Source organism: Zosterops lateralis, assembly GCF_965231275.1.
Source record: "Zosterops lateralis genome assembly, chromosome: 1".
Lineage (NCBI taxonomy): Eukaryota > Metazoa > Chordata > Aves > Passeriformes > Zosteropidae > Zosterops > Zosterops lateralis.
The window spans coordinates 114,142,415-114,156,489 of record NC_139762.1 but is presented as its reverse complement, the minus strand read 5'-3'; the positions used below and the strand labels follow the sequence as shown (position 1 = coordinate 114,156,489).

The 14,075-nt window shown below is 38.0% G+C and overlaps 1 protein-coding gene across 1 annotated transcript; it reads left to right on the top strand.

Moving 5' to 3' along the window:
* Positions 1-873: 873 nt before the first annotated feature.
* LOC310911936 (epidermal retinol dehydrogenase 2-like) lies at positions 874-9,637 on the top strand (the record flags this gene model as incomplete). Its single annotated transcript, XM_083866012.1, has 6 exons — positions 874-1,200; positions 4,490-4,621; positions 6,034-6,133; positions 7,827-7,971; positions 8,931-9,053; positions 9,544-9,637. The coding sequence occupies 6 exons, from the start codon at positions 874-876 to the stop codon at positions 9,635-9,637; spliced, it is 921 nt and encodes a 306-aa protein (XP_083722138.1).
* Between the last annotated feature and the right edge of the window lie 4,438 nt (positions 9,638-14,075).

Genomic DNA, 14,075 nt, shown 5'->3' with positions numbered 1-14,075 from the left:
CAGGCTTGTCACCCTGTCCCGCAGAGCCCCGCGGCCCCGCCGCCACCCGCACCCGCCCAGCGCCGCCCCCGCACGGAGCCAAACCCTCGGGGCAGGATGGGCAGGGCCAGCACAGCCCCGCTCCGGCAGGACGGTGCGGGACACTCGGGAGCCGGCGGTGAGTGCGGGGCACCGGGAGCAGGGAGCGACTGCTGGGGCAGGGCAGAGAGGGAGACGGGACGGGACGGGACGGGCGCTTCTTCTCCTGAGCCTCTCCTGTCCCGTCAGAAACGCTGTAAAGGGAGTGGTGCTGCCTAATGCGGGATGAAAAGCAAGGCTCCTAAGTGCCCGGGCCAGGCTTCTCCCCAGCGGCTGGTCAATTGTCGGCAAATGGGAATGCGTGGTGTGATTTCGGCTGCACGGCACTGGGAAATACACACGGTGTGGGAACTTTCCAATTGCCTGGTCTCTCAAACAGGTCGCGTTTCCCCCTAAGGACACCTTCCTTCCTAAGGTTGATACAGCACCAGTGCGTTCAGTACTTTTTTTGCTCAGCTAGCACCACCTTGATGTGAAAACAAAGTTCGCAGGCACTGCCGCAACATACCTGCCTAAAAGGTGTATTATTAAACGTTTTTAAAAACAGAGTTGGAAGCTGAGGAATCCAGAATGAAACAGGTCCGTAGGATCTAGAGGAAGGCATTTACTCTAATCCTACTAATGAGGCAGCTTTCACAAAACAAGTCTTTAAAAATGTATTTTGTATGAACACTGCAAAAGAACTTGATGTTTGAAGGTCGACTTTTTCTTTCTTTCAGTCAATATCCCAGTATTGTAATGCATTTTGTTTCTGGGTTTGCACAACAGAAGAGCGGTGCTCGTACCTGAGAAATCATGTTCAACCTCAGATGCATCCAGAAGATAATACAGTACCTGAAATTTTTGATTTTTTTACTGATCGAGAACAGCTTCTCTATATTTTCTCGACCCAAAAAAAGTTTTGCTGGTGAAATAGTACTTATTACTGGCTCTGCAAATGGGATTGGAAGACAGGTTGCCTTAAAATTGGCTCCATTGGGAGTAACCTTGGTTCTTTGGGACATCGATGATGAAGGCAACAAAGAAACAAGCAGATTAGCCCAAGAAAATGGAGCCAGCACGGTATTTGTCTACCACTGTGACTGCAGCAGTAGGGATGACGTCTATGAGCAGGCAGACAAGGTAAGATCTGCATTTTTCCTTCTTTTTAATAGATTATCCTATTGAATTTATTTTTTTAGAAACCATACTATTCCCTAAAGGGAAGTAATCATGTAGGGTAATGCCTTTCTACTTTTGAATGGTTTCTAGATGGAACTTAAACTATGGTTACGCCAAAATAACTCGGTTTAATCAGTTTTGTTGAGATTTATCCATTTATATGCTTCATTGTGAGATGGGAATGTTGAGATTAATAGTATGGTAGAACATGCAGCAGAGATTATCTCCATATATTAACCTGTTTAGGCTTTATAATTCCTTTAAGATATCAATAAATAATTTAAAAAGAAAAGAACAATCCATGGATACCGTAAAAGGGGGATGCTTTCCTTTGCCTATTTGTTTAGGAACCTGTATTTCTTCAAGGGTGATGTGGGATGTAATGTTTTCAGACATGTCATCAGGATGTGGCTGGTCTCCAGTTAATTTGATGATTCAGCTTCAGTTCCTTTTTTGATCAATACAGGTGGAAAATAAGGTAAAGAAGAGCTCCATTTTCAATGAAACTCTTCTGCTGTGCCGACCTACGCTTTGGAAACTATTATTATTACTATTATTATCATTATTGTCAGAGTTCAGAAATTGGACATTGAATTAACATGATTAATTTTTACTTTTCCTTAAACTTCCTGAAAATGCTTCCCAGTATAACTTGACTTATAAATCCAGTTAGCCACTCTGCAACTTCATCCAAGTGTAAATTTCTGTTCATTTCTCGATATATGTGCTTATATACGTGATGCTTATGTCACATCTTTGACATTCTGTATCTGAAGGCACACATCAGAGAAATTAGCTAGATTATTTTATGATGTGAATGTTGACAGATTGTTTCAGAACAGATTTGAAATTTAATATTAATTTTCTATGAGTTGTGGGTGGAAAGGTGGGGGCGGGGGGGGGTGGGTAGGGGGTGGGCTCAGCTCTTTGTTTTGTGGTTGTTGTTTTTAATTTTAACCAAAGCAGATTAAGGGTTTCTGTGCAAGGTTATAAAAGTTTGAAACACCTTTTTTCCTCAAGAAATGTTCTTGAGGAAAAGTACTTCTAAAAGGTAAGTGGATTCAGGATCTGCAAGTATCTGGAGCTGCAGTTCTCATGCTTGCAAATCAGCAAGGGTTTCTCTTACCCATACTCATAAGTAGCATGTGGGCCACAGCTCACTCACACTGTAGAGAAAAAAAAATAACATTTTGAAATTATTTGTTTGCTCTTATTTTAGCAGAGTCTCAAAAGATTTGTTTTGTGCCCCGCAGTAATTTCAGAACTCCAAACACATTAACCAAACCAGCCACAGGCCTCCAGCCTGTGGAATTTGCTGTGCCCAAATCAGCAAACACTGTTCTGAAGTGCACAGATTGTCCTGCCAACAGAAACTTAAGGAGCAGTTCAAAGATTAAAAATTGCTGTTAAGGTGTCAAATTATTGTTAACACCAACATATTCACAGATATTTGCATGTATTGTTCAGTCCTGGTGGAGACAAAAATTTTTTGAGGAGTTTTTCAACTATGGGCCTCCTCTACTCTTGGGAATACCTGAAAAATTTTGATTGGTAATTTGAAAAGCCTTGAGCTTGGACACAAAAGAGAAAGCAATAGCAAGAAAGTTAAATTAATTGGTTTTATTTGGTAAACTCATTGCCAAAAAGCATAAGTATTTTCCCATAATATAAGTTTTGTTTCTAGGAAACAAAAAGACTGCTGAAGTCTCTAAAGAAGAGGTTTTAGAACAAACTGATCAAGTGAACAACAACTAATTTTCAGGAACGAGTGGTGTCCACCTGGGAATTCTGAAGGAAATCAGACATGGATCTGGTGGCTAGAAATGCAGAATGTGTGTTTCGCTATAACAGATGATCAAGGAACAAAGCATAGTAAATATGCCAGTCTTAAAGGGAACTTGAGAGGACACAAACACACTGTGAATCTGTCTTACAGAAAAATGGTAGAAACTATGTTAACAGAAGAATTAACGGACACCTAAAAAACCCCATAATGTAGAATAATCAGCTTGACTTCTTCTAAATGGAAGCCAAGCTTCACAGATATTTTATAGTAGTGAGTAAACAGGACAACTGATGCCATGGTAAACAAAATGCTGCTATTGGTGAAGATGTGTTGTCATGTTAACAAAAAGAGGATCATCATATGGACTGACACAGTAGTTAAAAGAGTAGAGAGAAAGTACAGATGTGTTCCTCAAAGAAAGAATTGAGTATTCCTGCCATACTGAACAGTGTCTAGGTTTGCATTCATTTATGCAGGTGGAAAGGTATCTGAGCCTTACTTGTCGTTGAGAAGGCCTAAACCTGACACAGCTGGAGAAATACCAAACAAATCTTCAATGAATGCTAAGGTTCCCTGAGAGAGCCAAAGGAAGGTCAGATGTTGAGGCACCAGATCCAATCACCTGTTTCCAAATTTCCAGACAGCAGCACACGTGGGATTTTAATATTTTTGTAGTCATAATATAATTTCTGAGACCCCAGATAATCATCCATCTTTAGCAGAGAAATCTGTGAGACTGATTCTTCATACTCTAAGTAAATCTTGGCCATCTGCTTTGATATAAATCCAAATCATGGCACAATATCTTTTGAAAACAAACCCAAATGATGATTTTATCTATTTTATGGTAGATGGTGCTGTGCTTAGAGGATTGGTATCCCCCAGTTACCTGAGCTGATTCTTTCTAGCTCAGTAGCAATTATATAGAAAAGGGGTTGAGCAGGCTCGGCAGAGGAATTCAGCTTTTCACAATACCAAAAATAGGGGACTGGAAATATTCTAATTGCAGTTAAAGCATGCTCATGATGCACACTAAAGATTCATAGCATTTACCTTTGGTTTTTGTGGAAGCCAAAAGTATTCTGGAATTCAGGGAGCAGTTAGACAAATTGGTGGGGGACGGGGGTGGGGGGGGGGGCAGGGTGGAGAATCACTGGGATATATTAAAGACAACGATATAGATATCTTATACCTCTCAAAAGATTCTAAGTTGCAGCATGTGAAAATCTGAGCACACAGGAGACTTTAGAGCCCAGGTCCTTTTTTCATTGCTTTTCACCATGAGACAAGGCTGGAGGGTTAGATGGACTTTTGATCTAATGCATTACGACAGTCCTTGCATACTTATGTTTTCATATATATCAATTATTGCAACTATTTCTAAACATTTTCATAAATGAAGCACAAGAGGCAAGGATGCCTTCTAAAGCTTTCTGTTTATCTTTTTTTTTTTTTTTAATTCAGGTTAAACAAGAAGTTGGGGATGTTACTATTCTAATCAATAATGCTGGCATACTGCTTGGGAAAAAGTTCTGTGAGCTTACAGATGAAGATTTTGAAAAGACCTTCAGAACCAACTTCTTTTCTCAAGTCTGGGTAAAGTTTTTGTGGGTTTTTTACTCCTGAGTGACTGAAAGGTACAGACAAGTATTTTGGTGTGAAAACCATAATGGTGGCATCTACCTTAAAAACTCAGCTTGGAATAGAAACCTTGATGGGGGGAATATGTATTTTCATCCTGTAACTGGAGACAATCTCCCCAGGATGTCAGTAATATTAACACAAACCTGCCTGGGCACTCTGGCAAATCAAAGTTTGTGCAGCTGTGTCATGAAACACGCCCTACCTGTAAGAGCAGTGGTGGAAGGGAGTGCTGACATGATGGCAGGTGACTTCCCTGCTCCTTGTGTTTCCTGGCATTTGAAGGCTTTGCCGAAGAGACTTGCAGCATTCAGGGAGACACAACCATGGTTTACTGGCAGACTTAGCAGTGTTACATTTAGAGTTGGACTCAATAATTTGAAAGGTCTCTTCCAGCCTAAATGATTCCGTGATTTTATGTTGCACATGTTGGTCTTCAGGCTGTGCTTTCATTCCTAGTCACCATCTGAGTGAAGTACACAAAAACTAATCTGGCTAGTAAGAATTTGGTTTAGTTTTATTACCTCTGAAAGAATTTGCAGTTATTTAGGGTCTCGGTAGATTTAGGAGGGGTTTTTTGTGAGAGAGTGTGTATTGCCCCCTCTTGCCCTTTTTGTTTATATGCCTGAGTGAACAGCCTGCATTGGGAACAATACAGCATTGCAACTCTTTTGTTAAAAGGCAGTGCTCAGTGGAAAATCATTGCAAATAGAAGTCTTCTAAATATTCCCCAGCCACACTGCATCATTCTTCCAAATACTTGAGGAAAACGACTAGGACTATTCCCTCTAACAGGTCTGAAGAAACCCAAGGCAGGAGGATAATGATGTATTAGGCACTCACATCTGGAGTCTAATAAGATTCCTCAGAAAATGAAAAAAAAAATTGTTACTGTTCTTGTCTCTTTTTCTAATCTCCCGTTTGTAAAACACTAGCATTCTCCCCAGTTAGTATCACCCACAGTGGTGTCCTGGAGTGCTGGAATTGTCAGGCAGTTCAGTTTGTAACAAAAAGGGCCTGCAAAGAGCTGGACTCTCCTTAATGTGTTGACTTCTAGCTCCCTCTTGTGTACCAAACCTTTGGCAATAGACAAATTGTGAGGAACCAGGAAAGCAAAGAAAATACAAAGTTTGCTGCTTTTATTAAGATGATTTTAATGCTGTTAGATCTTCAGACAGAGGGCAGTCATTCATGAAAATATCTCTCATTCAAAAATTGTTACAGAGATAAAATGTTGTTTGGGCTTCCTGTATATTGAAGACCCAGAAAGCAAGTCAGGTTGTATTGCCTAATTTTAGAATGAAACATTTTTGTTATGCCTATTTATGAAAGGGATTTTTAAAATAAATATATTTATATTCTTTTAGACTTGCAAGGCCTTCCTTCCAGCCATGGTGGCCTGTAACCGTGGGCACCTGGTGAGCACAGCCAGTGGAACTGGATTGCTGGGATTATACAGGCAGTCAGGTAATTATTGTCAACTGCCATTACAAATTACATCTACATACTAATCACTTTTCTTGGACACCTCATAAGTGCTCAGCTTAAGCAGCCTGTACTGCCAAGAGCCTGTGGGTGCCAAAGGTGATGGTTAACACAAACCTGCTAACACACCACTGCTGTATGAGCGTGTTGGGTCCTGAGCGGCACAGGGAGCTCTCTGCAGATTTTACACTCTGCTTACAGACTGTGTTTACTCCATGTAAGATGGACAATTCAGCTCATTCACATGCAGTGGGAGGGAGCCCTGCGTACAGGTTGCCTAACACTTTCTCATGACAGCTTTTCTGCAGGAGAATGTTCAGTGACCTGAGACACACAAAGGTAATACCTGGAACTACAGTTGGAATATGGTTTTTCAAGTGCAGAAGGCACTTTGGCAGAATTTTCAATAAACTTAATTTGAATGAAGTGTGGTTTAAGCTATTCAAAGCTCAATATTCTCAGCTGTTTCCCTCAGGAGAGCAGTCTGCTAGTCTAGACTATTTTGTCAGTATGGGTCTGCTGCCCAGTCTCTCCTCAAGCCTCTTTTACACATTGATTGTATCTCTGAGGTCACCCTATGAGAACTTGAACTTCAGTGTAATAAGGATCTCTTTTTCTTCTGCTGATCTCTCTCTCACTTGTTACCTAGGGATATTGATAAGTCACACTCAGCTTTCAGAATGTAACTGTAAGGCTTATGGGAGTGGACCTGCCCATCCATGCCTTATAACCTTTTACACCTTAGATATGTATTTTTAGGCTGTGTGGTTCCATCATTCACTGTGAGTGAACTCCTGAAGAATAACAAACTACTTCTGATACCAGTCTTTGGAGTCAGTCTTTTTAGCAAAATTGGATTTCATTGTATCTAACAACTATATTCACACACATTTTAAAAAGTTTTAGGAAATGACATGTAAGGCACTATATTAAATTAGTTTCTAACAACTGCAAAACTGTAGAATAATTTGTGCAGGAAGCAATTTCTAAAGGTCACTTTCTTCATATCCCCAGGTAAAAACAGGCCCAGCTTAGGTCAGGTTGCACAGGGCTGTGTGAGGGCAAGTTTTGATTATCTCCAAGGATGAGGTTCCATACATTCATCAAAAAATAAAAATTAGATGAGTTCCAGTCTTCCTAGGCAACCAAAATTGTATTGTAGTTGCAGAGTAAATCAGAATAGGCTGAAGCAGCATTTATAAGTAGAGCATTTTTATTTTACCACTAGGAATACTTCTTTCTGAAATGTAACCTGTGATATTAAAAGTTGAAAACATTCTAAACTGAAAGAATGCCTGATTAGTATATAAGTATCTGGAAATTTACAGAAAGTACTGAATAAGCTCATTTTTATTGAGATATATATATATATATTGATATATATCTTATATTGATATATATATATATTTATCGATATATAAATGCACTGAAAAAAAACCCTCCTCCAAATAGGATTCATTTTATCCTTAAGCAACTGTGCACTATTCATGGGAAGAACCATTAACCTCCAGAGTTAGGATGACCAATATACTTTAAATACTAATTACAAGACTGCTAATGATAGAACTAAAAAATACTGCGGCTTAAATAGTATTACAAAGAATTCAGTTCTGTATATAGCTTTTACTGTGGTGCTTTTAAATTTTTGGATATTTCTCTTTTCTTCACTTTCTAGATTATTCTGCAAGTAAAAGTGCAATCATTGGAATGATGGAAGCCATAAATTCAGAACTGTATCATGGAGGAAAACGCGGCATTAAAACCACAATCATTTGCCCTTATTTTATTAATACTGGGTTAAGCAAAGGCTTCAAAAGCGCGTAAGTAAAGCTTAGATTTGTACTATTTCATATGTAAAAATTAATTGCTTCTCACTGGGTACATCATATTCAGTTTTTGGTTGGTTGACGATTTTTAATTCAGTATTTTTGCCCCATTGGCACAAACAACTATGTGTTTTGACATAAAGAAATGCAAGTCTTGCATACAGTCAATAACAAGGACTGTGTAATAACCTCACAGTCAAGGAACAGTTGGGGATACACAGCAGTATTTAATGGCTAAGGGAACCTTATTTGTCAGGAGAGAGCTGATGTTCTCTGCCCCAAGTAATTTGGGCAGTGTAATTACAGTTATGGCTCTCAGGATAGCCATGGCCTGTCCTTATTAACAGTGCCCCACTGTCTGTACTGGCAGGTACTGTACTTCTGAGTGAGAGTAGCAGTGGTGATGGTACCTGGTGCATTGCTCTGTGGCTGCAGTGATGGAAGAGGCTCAAGCACTGAATGAGCCATTGCAGGAGTGCAGTACCAGTGCTCCTGGTTTTTCAGTGTTCTGCTCCTGCTTGCACCATCCATCATCATGAATGATGCAAGCATATGTATGCAGAGCAGAGCCCTTCTCCTGGCTGGTGACAAACCTGGTCCTGGTCTATTTAGCTGCTCATCTCAGCATTTACAGCAGAAAAGCACTGCTGGAGAGCAATGATGCATAGAACAGCACACAGTATGGCTAAGCTTGGAAGTTTCCAAAGTTGAAATCAATGTGGGCATCAACTTCATTTTGGTCAGCTTACAAAAGAAGTCATTAAATTCACAACATCATCAAAGTGTTTTCAATTTCTTTTGACGGTAGCAGGAGCAAAATGTTTGGAGATTCTTTTTCAAGACTACTCAAGGGGAAGGGGGAAAACGCATAAATTATTCAATTATGTATGTGTGTGTATTTATCTCAAAAGTAAAGTTTTATAATTTCATAACCTGTTTTTCTTCATTTACAGAAAACCCTGTTTGTTTCCTGTTTATGATCCAGAGTATGCAGCCAGCAGGATTGTGGATGCCATTAAAAAGGAAAAAATTTATCTGATCATGCCTCCAGCTGTATACTTACTTGGTCTCAAAATGTATGTTACTTGTCTTCTAGCATTACCTTCTTTCCTTTGCCATATGGCTATAAAATCATCAGGAAAGTTTAGTCGAAACAGTCCTTTAGTTAATATTCCTGCAGTCAATCCAGTTACATTGTACCCAATTTTAAAGAAACAGTGGGTTTGATTTTTTAATAATCTAGGTGAATAACATTCCTCTTCTGTCTCTAAGAAATGTTTTGAGCTGCAGTTGGGTATAGAAACTTCAAAAATTTTCTTGAGATGGTACGCTGGGAACAATGCCTGGTCTAGCATTGTCTGCTTGCAGTCCTACCACCACTGCAGGCTGGGCTTTCACAAAACATCTTGGTCTGTCATTTTCCCAATTTACAATATTGAAATGCCAAATGTGTTACTGCCAGACATTAGAACTATTGAGCACATATAATGTATTTGTCATTTCTTTATTTATAGAGTACCTTTTTTGAAAAAAAAGAAAAGGTTAATTCAATGTCTGTCTCATCAGTTTCCTTCCTAGAAAAGCAGTGCTATTCCTTGAGTCTTACGTTAAGTTCCCTGAGAGCATGGAAGAAGCCTTCGTTCAGAAGAAAAAGGATTAAAACCAGAAGTATTCTGAAGACCTCAAGTGCCATCCAATTGAACATTTTCAGTAAAAAAAATCATTATAAATCATATTTATTCCTTAACAAAAAAATTACTTCTTTTATGATATCTTATATTGGTCAACATGCCATTTAATTCTTCACAACTGTCTTTTAAGTCTTTATGTTTGGCAATTTTCTGAGAAACTTTTGAAAAATCACTAAAACTTAACATTAATTTGCTATTATGTTGAGTGACCAAGCAATAACTTTGCATGGACTGTATTGTCTTCAGACTGAAACTTCAATGAGGTATCCTGTTAGTGTGGAACACAGTTCTCTTGTAAATCATGGGAAAAGAAAGACATGAGGAATACCTCATGTAATCTTGGAAAATTACAGTCGAAATCTCTCATTGTATTTGGAAAGAAGTCACACCCATGTTCTTCAACTGTCTTCAAATGAAAATAGAACGTAAAGGTCCTAAAGGCCAAAAAAAAAAAAATCCCCAACAGCAGAAGTTTAGAGATTAGTAATACAAAATATGTACTGGTACTTAATTGATAAAAATCAATCCTCATATAATTTTTCAGAAAATGCTAACATAAAATGTTCATAATTGGCTTAGTTTAAAAATAAATAAATAAACTGCATAGCTGAATAGTGAATCTACAAACCCTTGTTTATAAAACTCTAAGGAATTACAGAGAGCATTTACTAGTCATCCATTGACCATGTTTGCCATCATAATTCAATTGTACTTAACTAAACTCATACTTACAAGCTCCCAGATACAAAAGTTATAAGAGTACACACAGTTTAAATCCCTGTGTTTCCAAAGTATGCATGCATTGAATAAGTTCTTTCATGTACCAGTAGATATTACAGGGAAACTTTTCTCTACGAGAAGGAAAAAGTTATCTGAAGTTTGGCTCTTTGGAAAGCAAGGTTTGTTGATTTATATTGTTTAAAACTCTGTAGGTGATGAGTAATTAAATATTATTTTCTTCTTATAAAAGAGACAGCAAAGTCTAAATTGCTTCCTGCAAATACCAATCATTTTCTCAATTGCAGGCAAATATGTTGAGTATTGGGATTCCCTTGTTCTGAATGTTACATGAATGTTACAATTTGTCTCTAGATCTATGATCATTTTTAAGGATGATTACACGAGTCAATGCAAATTGACATGATATTATGTTTGTGACTGTATTGTGGGCCTGAACATCTTAATGCATAATTTTATTGCTGGTGCTGCAGAGTTTAAGAGCAGGGCTTAGGAGGTGAAAGAATTGTTTTTAAAAATTATTTGCGAAATGAGACTCCCACTTGAAGAAGCATCATGTGCTAGTGACATTAATATATAGTAAACTATCAATCATTTAAATGTTAAAGGTTTCAGGATGAAATATTTTCAGGAAAGGAGCTCTTTGTAAGGGCTCACTTTTCAGGATGTTTTTCTTGTTTTCATTTTTTTAACTGAAGTATATCAACCTTACCACCTACATCTGCAGTTGTAAGTTCACCAACCATATAGGCAGAACATGAGTAGGTTAAGAATAATGTAAAGGAAGTAATACCTTATTTTCTAAGCTATATTTCACTTACCCTGCACAGCCACCCTGCAAAACCTTATTCTGTCTGTATTGCTGCAACCTCAGCCAAGGGCACTTTTGGCTCCATATTCTTCTCAGGCTAATCTGCTTGTCTCAAGAAGGAATTTGTAAAGCTTATACTTTCTAAGTCTCACAGTGATCTGTAAGATCTTCTTATCCATCCTAGAAATCAGTAGCTCACTCTTTTTCATGAAAATACAAGGAAAATACTTTGGGGTTTGGTGGTGGTGGTGTTGGGGGGAGTAGTTTCTCTTTTTCGTACAGAAAAGAGGTGTGATAGATCCAGTAAAACAAGTCTAAAACTGTGAGCCAAAACCTTCCTATTAAAGCTCAGAAGATGCATTTGAATGGTGTTCCTGTTTTTTAATAGAAATTTATCTTCATATTTTGAAATATAGTACCACTTAAGAAATATCTGAGTTATCAACAACTCCTGAGAATTGTGTCCTGTCTTTCTTTGAGACTTTCATTTTATTTGTAATTCCTCCACGACAAAAACATTTTATAGGAGAAATTGTTACTATAAAAGCTGCAAATGAGACTGAAATACAGTTTATCTTAATTTTTTCTCTTTTTTTCCCACTCCTTGTTCTCTGCAAAACGGATGAAGAAAGGCCTGTGTTGCTGCACCAATAGTGAGATAACCTGCGATGTCAGTTTCTTGCTCTTGTTTTATGCCCATTGGTACAGCATTGCTCTTCAGAGCACATTTTTCATATAAAGGAAGTTGTAGTACTGAGTATCTTATAAAGAACATTAATCATATTCAAATTATAAACATTTTGAGAAAGAAAGGTTTGAATTATTTTGGGTCTGTTTTGTAATCTAAATCTTTGAATAAACCTTAGAGGCAATGATATGCAACTTTGATTTCTCATTAATTTCATTCTTTTACATTACTTAGTTCCTCTTTTACTTCAGAGCTTAATGTTTCCACCCAAATTCATTATGCGTTCCCTGTAAGTCATTATTACAGGTTTTCATAGATCCTTAGATCCATAGATCATAGTTCTTCATTTATATATATACCTAAGCATGTAATAAAAGCCCAGAGACACCAAGATGCAACTTGCAGCAAACCATAAAAACAACTGAATTTTTCCAGAAAGTCTGATAGCCTGTTCTGCTTTATCACTTCTATTGGCATTGTCCCATTAAATTTGAAAACATTCCCATAAAAACCTCCATTTTTCTAAAGGCATGATCACCCTCCATTATTTTAGAAGGATGGCTTTTATAGAAAACACTCTAAGAATACTCAAAGCTAATTTGAGGCTAGTGTCATGCACTAAAATGAAAAACATATTTCAAAATCCTGCAATATTTGAAGTCTTTTTCATGAGTAACTTGTATTTTCTCAGCCTGTCTCTGGAAAGATGTTTAGTTCACAGTTCTCACAGGTTATGGGACAATTGTGGAGAGGGATTTGGCACTGGAAGTCAGGAAATTCCCTGTTTCTCTGTCACTACCTTTGTCTTTGACCTTACTTGTAACCTTAAAAAAAATATATATATAGTGAAAGCTGCATGAACTATGTGTAAGTGTACTGTCCCTGTCTTTCATAAATACCTGTCCTGGGAAAAGGAGGCTTCTTGCTTATACAATTTTTCATGGTAACTAGAAAAAGAATTTTTATCTCTTAACTTTTACACCTAAAGAAATGTTATTACTTTCTATATTGTCTCATGATTTTCAATATTTCATATAATTTCATGAGGAAGAAAGATCTGAATCAATCCAAAGAGCCCAGTTGTTAACAGATCAAAATTCTACATTGATTACTACTATGGATTTTTCTAGTTTCTTTCTGCAGTCAATACAATGCCTCTGTTCAATACTTCAGATTCTTCACGATGCTACAGACTGCTAATAAAGAATGACTGTGTAATTTAAAAAATAATTAATACAGCTCTAATTGCCTTCTACCATTGCACAGAACTGTTGCTGAAGCCAAACAAATGGTCAGGTGGCCTTCCACTTCATTTACTAATCTCAGCTGGCAGCAGTGCCTGAGGTGGCAGTGATTTAAAGAGTCACAAGGCATTGCTCAATGCTTTCATAAACTCCACCCTTCCACCTCGTTCACTCATCAAGTGCACTGTGCTGGTGGAAGGGGCATTCTAGCAGTTGCTCTGTTGCTTCCTCCATTGCTTCTTTCTCAGAAATGTAGTTAACAAATGAGACATTAATAGTTCCAATATCCATTTTGAGTGCATTTACACACTTAAAGATTCTTTTCTGCAACTGAATGGGCTGAGTAGAGCTGGCCTGCAGAGCCCTTCTGTTGCCTGTCTGCCTGGGATGATGTGCTAGGAGGTAACAGGAAATAAGGAATTAGATACTCCTACAGAACAGGAAAAGAAGCCAGAGAGTGTGATAGTCCCAAAAAGATCTTTGAAAGCTACTTAGAGTGTGACAGCAAACAAATTAAAAGTAGGAAATCAGGCTAGACCTGATGTCTACTTTGTTGTCTAAAGCCCTTCATTCTCTATAGCTTGGATTTCCCTGGAAGCTGAAGGAATATCAGTGCCCTGACTGCTAAACTGGCAAATCTGAGAGTCCTCACACAAATTAAGAGAAGACCCATGATTCTAAGCATGTCTGCAAAAGCAGGAGATGAAAGACCACAATGTGGGACCATACAGGAATGGAAATTAGAAGGAAACTGTTCCTCTTCAATAATTAGGCCATGTTACATAGGATTCTGCTTGTCTTACACACATCTGGTTACCACCTGGTAAACTGATGGTGTTTATTTAATATACATAATTCTTTAATATGTAATTTCATGGCAGTTGTTTTCCTGTTTTGCAAAGGTTTTACAATGACTTTCTAATCAG